The sequence below is a fragment of the Eufriesea mexicana genome, unplaced genomic scaffold (genome assembly GCF_001483705.2).
Source record: "Eufriesea mexicana isolate 0111107269 unplaced genomic scaffold, ASM148370v2 scaffold739, whole genome shotgun sequence".
Lineage (NCBI taxonomy): Eukaryota > Metazoa > Arthropoda > Insecta > Hymenoptera > Apidae > Eufriesea > Eufriesea mexicana.
This window is the reverse complement of record NW_016908892.1, coordinates 27,475-44,947: the sequence shown is the minus strand read 5'-3', so window position 1 is coordinate 44,947 and position 17,473 is coordinate 27,475. Positions and strand designations below refer to the sequence as shown.

General features: G+C 47.0%; 1 protein-coding gene across 1 annotated transcript in view; it reads left to right on the top strand.

Moving 5' to 3' along the window:
- LOC108546625 (titin homolog) overlaps nt 1–17,473 on the top strand; it is a 58,127-nt gene that overhangs the window by 29,364 nt on the left and 11,290 nt on the right. The window contains 4 exon segments of the mRNA XM_017898828.1: nt 1,915–2,018; nt 15,630–15,677; nt 16,021–16,494; nt 17,134–17,415. Coding sequence (XP_017754317.1) covers nt 1,937–2,018; nt 15,630–15,677; nt 16,021–16,494; nt 17,134–17,415 — 886 coding nt within the window. The 5' untranslated portion in view covers nt 1,915–1,936.

The following is a 17,473-nucleotide window of genomic DNA, read 5'->3' as shown; positions in this document are numbered from 1 at the left end:
TATGCTTCTCTACATTACGCGATTGCTTCAGCAACTTACGTTACGACCAGTGAAATTTTGCAATTTTTTCCACTTCAACTTATCATTGAGTTCCTAGCCTCTTTTTCTTTGAACAGGAGTAGGGATCTCCAACGATCCTCAATGGAACTTTCCTCAGCTTCAGTTTATTTTCATGATCCTAGCATCTTCGTCTTCGAATCACCACCAAAATTCCTGAAAAAATTTCTCTGTTTTATGTCATTTCGAATGATCCTCGATCAAAGATCAAACATCTCTAAGCTCTACACGAATCTTAGCCGTTTGTTGGCTGAAATTTCGTCAATCCTTCATCTTTGTCTTCGAATATATTCCCAATCATCCATACTCGATTAGTCAAAAATATTCCCAAACCTATTCGTCGATCAGCCAATATCCGCTTCAAAATTCTGTCAATTTTCTGTCTCGAACCTCGAATCTAACCCAGTCATCCAAAAATACCCCAGACCCATCCATCGATCCACCTATTCTTCCCTCTCGATCAGTGTCGATCTCTCGTCTTGCTTCTCGTGCTTGCCCTTGAATTTCGCTAGAAATTCCTTCGCGCGTCACCCTCGAGCAGGCAGCCGGAAATCACGCGAATCCGGACACGCATTCCCACGCACCCGCGCCTCGTAAATTCACGCCCCACGTACTCGCTCGCACGAACTGTGAAACAAGAAACGTCGCATTCGGCGACATGCTTGTCGGTTTCATTCGCGTTACCACTCAGGCCAGCCGTGTCCATGGATCTCCACGTCCTGGCTGACACCGAAATACGCGTGCTTATTCATCCGCCGTGCTGATCTGCATACCGCACCGGAGTATCGCGAGAACTAGCCGGTCAAAGTGCGAAGGTATGCGATTGGCTCGCTTCCAAGCCGTAGTTACAGCACGTCGCTCGACTGTCACGGGCCGACAGTTACACCGAGAATGCCACGTGACAGGATAAATACGACCTTAACATTCAACGGAGGAATAGCGTACAATGGCTTGTTACACTTTGCTGGTACACGCTCGAGTTCGCAACAAACGCGATCGATCCGTGTTCTGAGAGGCGTATGCGTGTATGTTCGACGGCCACTGTTTACGGAAATCGGTTGGCGAAGGTTTCCAATTGGAAATCGGAAGAAACCGGCGGAACGTTCTCGAGGATCTCGCGAGAGGATGGTCCAAGGTTGCGTGACGTAATTCGAAGGATTTGGAGAACAGGTTACGGTCCTGGCTCGTGTAATCAGAGAAAATGATCGTAATTAGAGACGAAATTGGAGGGTTATTTTTGACGTCTTCCCCGTTTCGTAACGACACTGAGCGATACAATCGTAACTTTCGTGTGGTGTGATGTAATTATTTCGAGCACAGGCGTGGAAGAGGGATTCAGGGATATTTCGTCAGGTGTATGGGACTTTTAGAACGATTGCGAATTTTTATTTTTCGTATCTGTTCAAATGGTTGATACGTTCTTTCGTAAATTTGGTATCCGTGATATAGGAAACAGGTGATTTACGAATGATGCATTAATGATCGCAAGTAGACGCGAAGCTAACTTTCAGAAGATCATGTTCTTCGTCTTTCTAATTAATTATTAGTTGATTAAAATTGAGACAAACGTGATTTTCCAAGCAAAAGATTCGAATTTCACGATAAATTAACAAATTTCCTGGAGTATATTATAATTATCGATATTATCTTCGAATTGAATTCTAATTTCGAGAAAGATTAAAATATTGCTATTAAAAAATCGGAAGAAAGTTTACAAATACTGACGTAATCTGTGCCATAATAATATAACAACATTTATGTCATAATATAACTTGGATAATTTGGTCAAAGTTACCAAGCTGAAGAGCCTCGATCCGAGTAAATATACGACTAACAGTACAATTTTCGTGGTTTCAGGAAACGGAAGAAGAGTGCCGACATGTCGGCCTTGAACGCCGGGCCTTGTCGACCCGGGATTATACTCTGTCTGGCTGTTCTACTGGCATCGCAATCCAATTCTGGTAAGTTTTCGAGCGAATCCACAACGAAGCCTCTCTCACAAAGGAACCCGTTCGTTCCGCGAGACTTTTATCTTCGCCATCGTCTTGCCGCGACCAACCGCGTACACTACGCGACGAAACGTTAACTCATTTGCCAGGGAACCAGCGTACGTGAGTCGAGATGAAAAGGAAGTCCCGGCGAGGAAGAACATCGCCTTTTTTCTCAACCATACTCTTCGTACGTTCTCCTCGTCTTCATTTTAGAGAAAAAATAATAATATCGTTGCCGCGATTACTTTTCACGTGAATTACCTCCAATTGTCAATTTACTTTTAATACTCTTATATCTTTATACTTTGCATCACCTGCTTTTTTCATTTAATTCGGGACCCAAGTTAAGGCCCCGAGTTTTAATCTCGAAACCAGTAGAAAGTACCAATCAGAGATGTCAAATAAATAGATATTTGTCAAATAATAACTCGAGGCAAATAATAATAAGTCCATTTCACGTCCCTATTACCCACAAGGTGTCAAAGAACACGGATTGCTTCGTAATATCGTAGCAAGAACAAGACGAATACTCAAAGAATGGTGTCAAAGAACATCATCGAGATCCAATCCAACGAATCGACATTGTAAGACCCCATAGCTAGGAGAAATAGGAGAGCAAGGATCTAAAGCATCCGTGAGATCAATTTCTCTGAACCCAAAGCGCGCGCACGCGGCTGAAATTAATTCCCGAAGGATGATCGTTCCGTCGAAGCCTAGCTCGGTCTTCCCTTTTCCGAAACGACTATGACTAACCCGACCGGCCAATGTCTGAATGGGCGAGCCAGCCTGCGCCAGGACATCGAACCTATCTTTGTCTATCCCTTCCACCCGACCAGGGAACAGTCTTACCTCATAACGCTCACCTCTGCCACGTCGTGGGGCCCAGGGTGCTTTCCCATGGACCCGGCACACCATATTCGTTCCTCGACTCGGGTCGTCCCGGAGCACACAGCCCGTCTTCTCCATCACGAGAGCCACTGAGAGGCTCTTCGGGGTATCGTACAGGCCTCTTCCGTTTACGTCTCAGCCGGTTTCGAATTACCTTCGCGACTATTCCTGACAGAGTCTAGGTTCTCGGTCGACGATCGATGGAACGTGGTCGTCTGATAGATTCCTTCGTGCTGGATTAGTCATCTCTCCCCTGTGGCCGTGTTGCATCGGAAATCATTTCGAAAGCCTGGCAGACTACTTTCACCTGCGTTGGGGTTGCGTCACGCGAAACTGGAGGTCAAGTTCGTGGGAAATTAGTACCTGCGTGGCAGATGCGTGCGAGGCTGAATGAACGAATTAAGATCCGAAGGATAAAACAGCGTTGCTCTGCTCTCTCACCTTTGCACTGAGAAAAGAGCCACAGACGTCCCAGAACAAGCCGATAGTTTCCTCGAATTCGAGTCCAAAGATCTGAAAAAAATAAGTAAAATTTATAACATGACCATGGCATCCATTCATTCTGCTCCCTCGTCTCGTAATTTCGGATCGATATAAATCCCATTGACAGGCCGAGTGACACGTCAGTCTCTGGGGACTGACGGTGAACTTTCCGTTCAGGCGGTTTCTACTGACAGAAGACTTTTCGTTTGGTCGACATGGATGCGTGAGACCGGCATTATCAAGAGTTAAATTATTAATGACAATTAATATATTGCAAAAACTAAATTCCCTCTGCTGAAGTAAATCTTTGCACTTCCGTGGCTTTTCCTGGCTGATAGTCTCTTGGTGATCGCCTTTTGCCTTTCTGGCATTCTCCAGTCCGTTATCTTCTGTTTATAATTTGTATATTTCTGCATTGGCTGTACCATTCTCACAGTCTAAAGGACAAAGTGAAAGAAAGTAATCTTCTGTTCATACTCTTCAGCGTACATGAGTTCTCGGCATCGAGTGCACACTCGCTGACGCCTGAGCGGAAAGTATAGCAAAATCGGCGCCGCACTGAACGCGTTAAAGAATTAGTAGATATCGAGTCTACTCCCGAAATCGAAGATAGTCAGCACGGATAAAGATGCAAGGATGCAAAAATAATCTTCTGAATCCGATTCTACGTTCTGGACAAAAATAGCCTCGGTATCCAGGAGAACTTTGACTCGAGCCCACCGATCTACGTAATACCCTGAATGTGAAACTACCTCTGGGAATGACCTTTCGTATCTTCCTCGTGGAGCCCCGCTCAGACGCTGGTATCGCGAAATTAACATTCGAAGCTTCCCGAATCAGATTTCTGTTACCTCGATTCTCATTCAGCGCGCTCGGCGACGTCAATACACGCCCGCGTCGAATCCCAATCAAGCGAGAGACTTGATTCGGAATTCACGTTAACCTTCTCACGAGGATTCTCGCAGCGTCTGACGAGCGTCGGCTACGCCTTCCGGCTTTGGTCGGACGGCGCAAAACGGCGGTGGAGGAAAAAGGAAAAGAAAAAAGGTCCGTGCACACTTAGCGAGCTCTTCCTGGATCTTAGTCATCCCCCATCGCGATCTATCAACGCCAGAGCGCGGAACCGATCCTGTTCCCGGGACGCGACCATCGGGAATCGTTCTCGGAACAGCGTGCTACCTCGAACAGCGGCGACGTGCAAAAACGTTGCATCGTCAATGAGAACTCATTGGAGATGCAACGTTTTTGCCACGAACCTGCCACTCCTCCGCCCCGCCGACAATTGGCTGGTTCGACGAACACCAGGTGTGGACAAATGGCCGTCCGGAACGACTGAATTCCCCCAGTAGACGCGTCATCCTTTTTTTCAATTAGATCACTGGGTGATCCTGTCCCTCCGCGCGGTTTCTTGCCGGCAGCTTCCCTTTCGAGCCATCGGGATCGACGCGTCACCGATCCGCTCGCTTTTCTTCCACGAGATCGGCGCGTTTGACCGTGGAAGGTTCACATTCGAGGAAGAGATCGATATTCCCGACGTATCGTCGCGGAACGAAACGTCCCGGCAGGCAAAAAGGCAGCCAGTTTCGTTGGCTTCCTCGGACACTTGGCCTCGAGGACTTCTTGCCCGACTGACGATTTCGTTGAAATTATCCTCTCGTCCTTTGCAGAAAACATTCGCGATCGTTGAAACGAGACCGGCGACCCCCGTGGAGAGACGTTTTGCGCGATCGGCGAGTAGCCAAGCAGAAAAAGGCTGCCTTCGACGAACCGAATCCGGTTTCCGCGTAATTCATCGATCCTCGAGTCAGCCGTGAACGCGGATCGGCTCGACGACGCGTTGTACGAGCGAAAGATCGACGCAAGAAGTCGGGGAGGGAAGAACGAGCCGTGAACGAGATCTCGAAATCCTCGCGGAAACGATCTATGGGATAAAGGCTGTGGGAGGGGACTGGGAAGAAAAATGCGTGTCGTTGGTACACAGCTGCACGAATAGCGGTTCCTGTACTTACTCGCCTGCATCCACGTGATGCTGTGAATTCTGGTCAAACCTGTAGGCCCGAAGAAACGGCCCCACGGCTCGTCCGGATGTCACTGACCGCGTACCTCACCGTTGCCCACTTACGGTCCATGTCGTCGCACCTGACCCTCCAGGCGTTCCATATTTATGCCTTAATGCCAGCCAAAGTGTCGTTATCTTCGAGTATCGTTCAACCGTCGGGGCCACGGGGCTTCCTTTCGGTGCCTCTCGACTCTTCGTGTTCGGCCTTCCTGAAAATATCGTCGAATAATCAGCTGGGTCGGGTCAAGCTCTTGGAATCTCTCGAAAAATGAATTTCTTAAAAAAGAAAAAAAAAAGAAACAAAAATAAGAAGAGAGAGAGGAAAAGAACGGTAAATCGTACATCGCCAGAAATTGTACCGGTTTAACGTTCGTTTGCCAAGATAATTCGATCTCGATGCTCGAGAAACCGTTGACCGGTATCTCGCATCGGTCCGCGGAAATATCGCTGGCTAATGTTTCAGCGCTTTAATAATAACGAAAATCGATTTACATTCTCGCCTCTGCGGGATCTTCGATTAAAAGCCGAGCAATTTCCGAGTGCAGCTCGCGGTGCACGCTTGCCGGGCAAATAACGCGCCGCTATCAAACACGCTCGAGCAAACACATTCGGTTTATTTGCCTCCCGAAAGGGTCTCGCCACCTGTTTGAGAATACCCATCGTTCCTCGTTATCGCGGTAATTAATTGTCGCGGCATGATCGTCCTCGAATCCTTCTGCCGAACCGCGCGTTTCGAGCCGGTCGCTCGCGGTGTTTCGGGGCAGCGAAATCGGCCGTTTAAAATTCGGGACGTGTAAAGGAGCGGTTAAGTAAACGTAGCCGGTCAACACCGCCATTAACAAAGGTACACGCGCGTCGAGCTTGTACAAACACTCGTGCATAATTAGCTCCGTTTCCCATACGCCTTATTTTTCCTCCGTTACACCGGGCGTTGCGCAATCCGCCATTGGACGCGGACTCGTGGCGCCCTCCAACTGGAGGAACATCCGTCGCGGGTGCGGTCGATCTGAATTAAACATCCGCGTCTACCGCGACGATCCGCGTTCCGATTCCTATTTTCCTTAGCACCGGTCGAGATCCTGGAACAACATTCGCTCCACGATCCCCCGTGTATCGCGCTCGAGCATCGCTCCGACAAACGTTTACCTTTCTCTACTCTATTTACGAACCGCGCCTCCTTATCGTTATCGTTTACGATCATCGTCACGGGCGAGAAAACACATTTGAAGACGGAAGTAGCTTCTAAACGGGGAACAAGAACAAATGATGGAACGGGCCCGGTTTACGACGATGGATCCGTGCCCGAGGAAGACCGGGGACCCGGGCAGAAAGGATCCGTTGTGACTGGGTACCTGCAACAGGCACCCGGCTGCCTATCCTCGTCGCTTTCCGTGCCCCGACACTCGTCTCGTCCTTCCACCGTGCTTTCTTCGCTAACTTTGCTCGAGGTGACGAGGTCAGCCGCGGTCATTCGACGAAGGGGTATAACGGAACGCGTGGGTGCAACCTCGTCGTGACACGGATTAAATGATCGTATTAATTCCTCCCTGCTGGATCTGGAATTCCAAACTCGTCCCGTGGGAAATGCTCTTCGTGTACCGAGCGCGTGCACCTTCCGTGAGCTCGGGTCTGTAGCGTGGTAGAACACTTTGGAAGGTGGAATCTGTTGCTCGTCTTGGTTTCTATCCGAGACGAAGGAAAGAAGGTTGAATCTCGTCGTGTCTATAATAATCGGAAATTTTCTCGAACAATCTAAAAAACGAAGAAGAGGAAAAATTAGAAGAACGAAGAATACTTGAATGTATTCGAATTTCTTCACCGATTTAATATGGATCTTCGTCCTTAACTCGACGGAACACGTACGCAGAGGGACGATAAAGATCAGTGGGATAGCATGGAAGCGTGGAAAAAGGAAAAATTGTCTTGAAGTATTAGACACTTAGCGGATCTCTAATGCCTAACGATCCATAAATCGCGGATAAAAGTTCCGCGGCTGGCTTTTAATTAAACCCGCTACTTTTACGACGTACCCGAAGAAAAATCTCCCTAACGAGTTTAAATCGTCGCCGCGGTAAATCTTCTACCCCCTAAATCTTGCGAGCTTAACGTCGCAGCCGATACTCCTCTGACTTATTAACTTTGAGAAGCAGCCATTAGCAACGCGTGTACGCGGTATTTCAAACGGGCGCGCCAACGTTTTAAACCGCGAGCAACGTCGACAGATTTACAACGAGCAACGCTTCCAAATCCCTTGGAAACGAGTTCGCGGTATTTCTTCGCGAAATGACGAACGACTCGGCGCGACGTCCTCTTCGTCCGACTCGCGGCCGCAAGAACCTGCAGCACTCGCCAGCGACAGTCCCGTCCGGGCACCTGTCCTCGATCGTATCCCCTTTTTGTCGTTATCCCGCGATATTGTAAGCGGCAATAAGCCCGATTGAAAATAGGAGATAATTTATAATTGTCCTCGAAACGGCCGCGTCGCTGCGAGCGTACGGCTCGCATATTACGCCAGAACCGGTCGGTCGACTTCTCTTCGACGCAACGCGGCCGATACCAATGACATTGACATTGAATGTCGGAAGAGCGCGAGCACCGATACTTTCCGATTCATTACTAGAACTTTAATTCCCGAGCGTTAATGCTAACGACAGCGGTCGTCCGTCATCATTTGCCATTTCCACGATTTATCGTCGCGTGCTGGTCGACGCTATGTATGTTAATGTTACAACGTATATTCCCGAGCAGCGGTCATTTGAACAGGTTAATCGGACCCATCGCGAAAACGGTAAACGTTTCAAGCGAGGAAACTGTAAATTATATAATCCTGCCTATTTATACGAGCTAAACCGCACGTCGATAAAGCGATTTATACGAGGCTGTTAGATTCCTCGTTACGTTTTTGCGCGTGTCTCTGCGTTGAAGGGCCCTTTTTCTCCGATGCCTAATCACCTGGGTATTAGTGCACGTTTGATAAACGGATGACACGAGGAGGATTAATTAAATGGACCCATTAATCGAGCAGCGATAGTTAGGTAAAGGTACAGGCTATAACCTAAGGATATATTGACCCTTTGACAGTGCAGTGACTTTATCCGCGGGTATAGGTTTAAGTCACTAGATGCCAAACTCGGAGGTTACGTCTAAAAGTTTCTAGACGCAGTTGGTAGAAATTATTCGAGGGTTACACGATCTTTGACAGGACGCCTCCTATATTTGCATTTTTCTTCATTCGAGGTATAGTACTCGTGCCTCGAGACACCCTACTTTCGATACACCCTATTGTTGGAGACAGGTGGAAGAGGATCTTCCTCCAGCGTAATCTGAGATTGAACTTATCTTTATTGCCTCAGTCTCGCGTGTCTCTACCGTGTACAAGTATGCAGACGACTACTCGATTATAAGTGTTAGCATAGCGTGTCGTCCGTCTCGAGTGTGTACTAATTACTCATTGTTGTCTCCGCGTATATTGCTTCGGCTCACCGAGTATACACATTTAGTCATGTACGAAACATACCAAAAAATTTGTTCTTATTCGCATAGTATAATTATCGACGAAAGGTATGTACTATAAGCTCGAGGAATGTCCTCTCTGAAATTGCCAAAGACTTGGGATTTCTGGGTTCTAAATCTCGTCTTCCGAGTGTTCGTCTCACCTAAATTCGATCGAATCGGACAGCCAAGCTGAGCATTCACCGAGTTCCCATTCCCCGAGTTGTAGAGCCTGCTCGTAATAGGGTGTTTCGTCTGACGCAACGAGGGTTGGAGTTATTTCATGGAGTTTTTCACGACCGCGACCGCTGCCGCAGCCACGAAGAGGATTCCTTCACGGTGGTTGCGGTGCAGGCTAACCGCGACCTTGGGAGACACGTAGTGCAGAATTTCGTGCACGCGATACGCGCTGGGGAGCAGAAAGCCAGGTGCTCATCGGAGCGTGTGCGGTTGATGGTAATGAACTTTCGCGAGGCAAGGCCGCCTGGATGATTTCATAACGCGCGCGCAATGCCTTTGCTCTCGCTCGGCTGCCTCCAGCGGCTCTCTCACTCTCCCTCTCTTTCGCGATTCGATCGCTCCTACTCTCTCTCTCTCTCTCTCTCTCTCGTCTCGTGCTCCGACACGATCGAGGGGGAAAGAGGATCGCGGTAAAAAGCTCGATCGAGAGTGCGAGCGAGCGCGAGTTAATCGGAGAACATTGACTTACATAATGATCCCGTGTCTCTGACGATGAATAAGACTCGACCTCGATTACGTACCGTTCCCTCGCGAACGTATGAATCGTTCCTCGAGGCCCAGATCGAGATTATTGTTGCCAGAGATAAGCGACAAAGGCCGTTCGGCTGGCCTTGGTTAATTACCGATGGAATTCCGTGGTCGAAGAACCTGTACCTGCAACGAAGCGACCGGAACTTTCCTGCTTCCACGAGTTTACACGCAAACGTGTGCGCAGGTACCCGAGCTGTTCTGAACGAAGTTCGTGGTCTTGGTTGGAGTAACGAAGGTGTAGCCGATGTTGGCTGGGTCTACGAGAAAGTTGGAATAGATGAAGACACTGTTTGACTTGGGTCTACTGCTCGTGTCACGGTACAGAGACCCGGAGTGGAAGTAGTAGCAGTAGTTAGGGATGAGCTAGAGATATAGAGAACGATCCGAGGGAATGAAACTTCGCTTCGTGGATAATTAACGCGAATTATAACATGACTACCAGAATGCAATATATTTACGAGGAGACACTTGGAAAGTCTGAGTGAGCTAGAGATTAGGATGCGTTGACGGTAGATGATACAGAATACGCTTCTGTTAAAGGGTTACAATGCAAAGAAATAGTAGCCAGAGGAAACGGCGGACAAAATGGCCTGTCTGTTTAGGGCCACGCCAGTCAAAGACGTCTGCAGAAAACTGAGAAAAGACAAAACGCAGGGGAAGCGATCGCCCCCACATCGCTAGAATGTAGAGTTTATTTTAATATTTAGCTTTTACCAGAACAGCTTCCAATTACCTGTAACTGTAAGTCTGACTCGATAACACGACGTGTCTATCTGTTCGTGCAAGACCAGGATGAGAATGTACTACAACGTATCAATTGGGAATGCACGGGAAGCGGAAAATAAACCAAGCCCGAGTAGATTAAATATATCGAACGCAGTGTGCCTAGATTACACAGGAGTACCAGTACACGCATTAAACGATAAATACCCGGTTTCAATCTTCGAGTAAGACATCAGAGCAGAGACCAATAGGCTCACTTATCAAAGAACTGCTTCGAATAAGCTTAATTACAGAGCATGGCGACCAGTAACCGCTGCAGTACTCGGCAAATCCGCTAAAACATGCTACAACAACGACTGCTCGACACGACATCCTCCGAAGAACAACAGTCCCGTTACTCAGCCCGTCAATTTATTCCACTTAATTCGTCCCCGTCGCCATGGAATCGATCAGTAACGAATCACGGGTGGAACGGGTTGCGCTTTTTCCAGCGGCTACACGAAAATCCAGCGCAGAAGAAACCGGTATGCCTGCTGTCGGTCGTCGCGAGCGAACAAATCATTTATCGCGACGAGGCAAAAAGCTCCATCCTCGCACCTGTCGTCCGCCCATTCGTTGATAACCAACGTAACGGGTTCCTAGCAGAACGTCGAGCAAATTTCTTTGCTGTTCTTACCACGGGACCGAAAATAAAAAAAAAAAAAAAGAAACCGATCATTTGCCGTAAATTCCTCCGCTCGTCCCCGCTGAATGGGTACCAGGTGATCCGACATTGTAATCACGCGCGACACGCCGACACCTCGGTGAAGAATCCGGCAGAGCTTGGTCCGAGGGTCGCAATAATTTAGCACGGCCACCGTCCAAGACAGGAATCGTCTCTGTAGAGCAATATGTGCATATACGTATGTATATTACATATAGGTATACATATGCACGCGTATACACGTGGTACGTGCTGGGCCCGTGTAACGTGGAGGCACGCGGCTGGGATCCGTTCGTGGGACTCGCGACAGAGACACGGATGGCCCTTCCATTCACGGACCTCGGCTGTGCTTCTCAGTACAATTCAATTCGCTGGAAACCGCCGCCCTCCGCCGACGCCCCGCGCCGCAGAATGCCGATTCTCGAATATGCCTTGGCTCGCCGCGCGACTCACGTATGGAAACGCGAATCTTCGCCGTGCTGCACGGGAACACCTTGCGGAAACGCACGCGCCGCGCATTTCAACCTCGCGCCTTCGAGTCGCGGATCGACTTCCGATCGGCAGGCCTCGCGCTTTCCCAGCCACAGACCAATCGCGGACGTGCTTCCTTCGCTCGAGACGACGCGTGACACTGATCCCATTCCTAGCCGAATGCACGAGAAATCGCTATTTTTCACGTCCCTCTGACAACCTCTACGACAATGTAGGAGTAATTTCATCTCGGATTCGGAAGTATCGAGTAATGTACATTAATGTTCGAATTTTGAAATTTCTTTCTCTGGTAACTGTCTTTCTCGTCCTATATAATTCCACGATATCTCGATTTGACGTACGAATTTTGAGAAAATTCGGGGTTACGGGGAAGAGAATTGTTTCGATGTTAAAGTTAGGAATGTATTGTGTATTTATGGGGCAATGAAGGGCTAGCACGATTCCCTAAATGAGATTCTCCTAATTATTAAATGCAGGATTATGTGCCGATTCAGACAACTCGACTCGACGATAGAAATCGACACTCATGTTAATTTTACGTGTCTTCTACATAATACATAAGTAGCTACTTACGCTTGCATACTCTCACTTTCAGTATTGCACAATCTGCTTCTCCAACCCAGACAAATTATGCAGACATTTTCGGCACACCTGCAGTCACGTCCACTTACTTTAGTAGTCGTACTCTCCTCGCGCAGTTTAATAACGATGAACCTCAATAAAAATCGCGAGTAACGTTGTTTCAAAATTTGCAGAAATTTGCGAGAAATCTGACGTGCCAGGTAAATAGTAACTACTAGATGTCGAAACATGAAACTTTCTACTTAAACGATCCTGATCTCGAGATAGCGAAATTAAGGCAGGCTGTAGTCAAGTAACGAGTTCGGTCTTCGTACTATTTCGTTGAACATAGATCGATGATCTCGGACTTTCGATCCCCGTTGATGGCGAGGGGTATTAAAATCTATCGAGTAAGTCGATTTAAAACAGTGGCGGTCCTCATTCGAGCCCGCAAAAACGTTCTCAAAGCATCTTCAGCGCCGTGTAATAAATCTGCCAGCTCGGTACGTTCAATGAAGGGATTATGCTTGGACATTCGAATCCTTCGTCTCGCAATGCACGTATCCGCGTACGGAGACGTTTTGCGCATGTCAAAGAGTTCCTGGACGGTTTTCAAAGAAAAAAGTACAAGCAGAGACTTTCGAAAAGAGGACGACGCGTCATTTGCGAATTCGTACACTCTCCATATTCCCTCTGATAATCTCTGCCAAATATCCATCGACAGAAACACCCTAGCTTTCCACAAAATTTCGAAATTTGCCTCCTTGGACAAGAACATCGACCACCTTGTACCCTACCTAGCCCGCGATCATCTCCGTATCAACGTAATCGTTTGCAGCTTGGAAATCAAAATACCTTCTCACCTGAATAAGCAAGAAATTTCATGCGATTAATCATGCTACCCTCGAGTTGCCATTGAACGACAACGTTCGTCGAGATTCGCCATAAGCCGTGTTTCGGGGACTCGGGAAGACCCCAACGGGCGGATAGGGAAGCTTGTCGCGCGAATCCGAAGAATAGCAGGGCGATTGTGCTCAGCAGAGGGTGTCGTGTCGAGTTTCACGAACGATCGAGCTCTCGAGTGCCGTGTACGACACTTTGACTCGGAAGAAATTGCGAAAAGGCCGCCCCGCGTCGCGGAAACAAGATGGCGGCCGCCAGAGGCAGAGGGCGCGAGTGTTCCGCGTGCACGTGCGTTTTCCAGCGTCAATGTGTGGACGTTGCGAAACTGGCTGGATAGAGACGGACAGAGGGAAGAACAGAGCGCAAAAAAGAATTCCGTATTCCATGTGCACTCGCCATACAATTCGTTCGACTGGGGCGAGGGTGTTAACGAGAATTCGCCCACGTACGCTCGCGCCATATGACGCTTTGACTCACTCCGTTGTTAAGCCTCCGGTTCACCCTCCGGACAAACGCATCCCGCCGGTAATTACTATGATAAACTGCATGCACAGACACGGCTCGTCTCCCTGCGAATTTCATGGGAAATGGAGTTCCTAAGATTACTTAGGCTCGCACCGCAGCTACTACAATGTGCGCGTTGGAATCTCGATATTGGTCCCGCGATCTTCATCTCTGTCTGCGTATCTGCAATTGCAAATCAGTGATTACGCGTCTAGCACTTTGGAAGCATCGTAAAATAGAAAATTAATCGCAGTTCAGGTGCAAAGGTAATTCGATCATTCCACTTTTTCCTATTACTGCCAGGGACAATTTTATTTTATCGCGATCGTGTATGCGATGGTGTCTCGTGATGCGAGTCTCTCACTATAGGCGTATCGTAGATTAGAAAATTAATCGTAGTAGTAATGGCAGTTTTATTTTATCGCTCATTTTATTGATTAATGACGAATCTAGTTGCAACCGGTGCTGTCTGATAATATATCCTGCAAATCTTGCAGACGCGATCCGCGAGAGAAATAAAAGTGGAATGTCGTGTAATAAAAAATGTGAACGGTGATTAATTAGAAGGTGTAAGGAGAACGTAAAATACCTGGGTTTCTTTGTGAAATGTCGCTCGCCTTGATCGACACAAGCCTGATAACGATGTGCTATTAAATTTATTGGAAATTTCACTTCTATTAATAGGTAACGTAAACATTACGTGTCTCGAATTACCTTGTATCGAACTGAAGAAAATACTATTATCTCCGTGATTCATATTTTTATTATAACTTGAGGACACCCTGTTACGTCTCGTTCCAATCTCACTTTCATTCGTAGAATATCTTGGCAAAGTTGGTATGAAAATGTATAAGCAGGACAGCCTAAATAACAAACATAGAACGTAATTATAAGTGGGAACAAAAGGATTAAACAATCGTTTCGACTAACTCGATAATTCTAGTGATAATATCGAAGAAATCGAAATCTAGTAACAATTTCAGGTTGGGGAAAAATCTGACAGTAATGTCGGGTTATTTAACCCTGGAATTATCAAAATAACTAGTTCCAGACATTTTGTTTGTGCAATGGCTTTGAGAAAATTTAATATCGACTTTTATTGAAGTAGGAACGTAATTACATACGTCTATTTAGTTTTATCGTACGACTTTAATTAATATTACGTATACCTATATACTGTATTCACGTGCACATTACAGATGACTAGTTCTAGTGTTAAGAGGACGTAATTTAATTATGGAATTATGGATGATGGGATCTGCGATGATTTTATTTCTCGTGGTTATTGCTACCATGGTTAATGGAATATTATAGTAGATTAAATCGATTTTCACCATCCGATGCACGGGTAACAAAATTGACGTTCGTAATTTTCGAAGCTCCTGGAACTGGTTGATTGGAAAGCTCCTTATATTCAGTATGATTAATTCCTAAAACCGAGAATTAAATTAAAAAGACTCTGGCTGGGATTATAATCGTAAATTATAATATTTTATAACCATCGAGGATTTTTATAGTAATCTGCTGGCTCCATAAGGAAGTAGTAAATTCAACTTCCATTACAGTAATTAATTTATCGTTCATTAACGAGCGACGTTATAAATATCGAAGATGAAAGTCTATTATACCAAAAGAAGACCAGGTTGATTTAATCCAAAAATTTTTCCGATATTTAAATCACGAAATTCCGCAGATCAACGCGCGATTCATAATTCATCGCGTCTCTGTACATATAAAAATAACTTTTACGAACTTTTACTGCCGATTTTACATCCTTATCCCTCGCGAATACAAATTCGCGACTGATCGATAATTTACACGATGATCCCCGTCGTTTGTCGCGTTTTACACAACACCGGTCGTCCTAATACACACCGATGGAGTTGTTCATGGCGTCGTTATAGCGTTCAGGTTAATCCGATACCAACGTACATTACGTACATCGCGTGTAATCGAATACACGGGGATACGGCAATAAAACGTGCGATTTTTTCTGTTACAGCGCCCGTATACGACCACGATACCACACAAGTAGCAGAATACGATGGAGGTACGTACGACGCGACGACTTTCATTACTCCTAATCAACGTACACGCACGCCACCGACGTGAGTTTAATTGTATCGCAGTGGAACAGACGACACGTGCCGTTTTAACGATTCTTACACGACATCGCTTTCAATCGATCCTTTCGATGAATATTAAGAACGTCGTGCACCGCTTCCAACACCCACGCGTCACACAATTCACCACTCGGGAGCATACGTCGTTCCATTCAATCCTATCTTCCTCGTTCATCGAGTTCGCACTCTCGCATCTTTGATAATCCGTTCTGGAAAAAGGATAAAATAAAAATGAAAAGATTGCTCTAATCGTTGCACGAAAATTCACAGCCACAGCCGGGTGCTACTACAACTTCCAACACTACGATGAGGGCGATAGAATCGTCACGAACGAGCCATGCCTCAACTGCACGTGTCACAATCGAATGCTGATGTGTTACCTGAGGGTCTGTCCCTTCACGAAGGCGATCGGCCAAGACTGCACCGTCGAGAAGCGTCCTGATCAGTGCTGTCCAGTCATCACCTGTCCCGAGGTGCCGGTGCAACTGCTCACCTCGACTACTAGCCCCCCAGCGACTTCCGGTTCCACGGCAATAGGCTTCCACGATAACTATGGCTGCAACGTTGAGGATCGGTTCTACGCGGACGGTGCCCAACTGCCTATCGATCCACAGAACCCTTGCGAGCTCTGCTACTGTATCAGGAACAGGACCACTTGTGTCATGCAGGAGTGCACTTTGCGCGTGGCTGGATGCAGGCCTGTTTATCAACCGGGAATCTGCTGTCCTGTCAAATACAATTGCGGTAAGTTGGAAAGTTGAACCTATTCAGTTTACGCGTTGACGTTTCGAGGAGTTTGTCAGGGAGTCGGTGTCCCGCGTTAGGGGAAAGAAGCGGAATATCGATGTAACCGAGGAGTCTCGAGGATATTTATAGGGTGATTTAGATGCAGCACAGATAGCGAAGGACAAGCTACAAATTGAGTTCTACCTAGAGATTGATCTTCGCTGATCTCTTGATAAACGTTGTAAAAAACTTAACGAATGTTTCCAGCCATGTGTTAGCCTGCTAAGAAGTTTGACAGAGGAGTTGATTTATATGTGGAGAAAATAGTACAACTACCGAGTAGCACACACCGATGCAGCTGAGAAGCCGGCGTGATATTTATAGCGTGATTTAGATAGCGCATAGATAGCGAAGGGCAAGAAACCGACGTGTAGATCGAGATTGATCTTGGCAGAATTTTTAACAGCCATTACAGTAAATTGAATAAGTGTTCCCAGTCGTGTATTCGAGTCCGAAGAAGTTTGATAGGGAAGTCTATTTATGTCAGAGGCAATTAGCAGTATACCCACGTAGCTAGGAAGTCTTCGAGTTATTTATTAAACGATCGAACAGCTACGGATGAAAATTCATCTTCGCACTTTCACGGACTTTTCACAGAATACGACGAGGATCTCTCCACGACGGTTGAACCAACGCCTGGCCTGATCATGACCACCACGATAGCCCCAGGAGCAACGCCGCAATGCTACCACAAAGGAAAGGTTTACGAGGACGGTGACTTGATATACTTGACTCAGCCCTGTCAACATTGCTATTGTTTCCGTGGTGACATCGCGTGCGCTGTTCAAGATTGCGGAACACCGATGAAGACTCACGGAAAGAACTGCACAGCTCTGCCACCGCCGGAAGGAGAGTGCTGCCCGACCACGTATCAGTGCGGTAAGGAACTTGGTCCTCTATCACGCTGCCTGGGAGCAGCAAACGCCCCCATAATCGC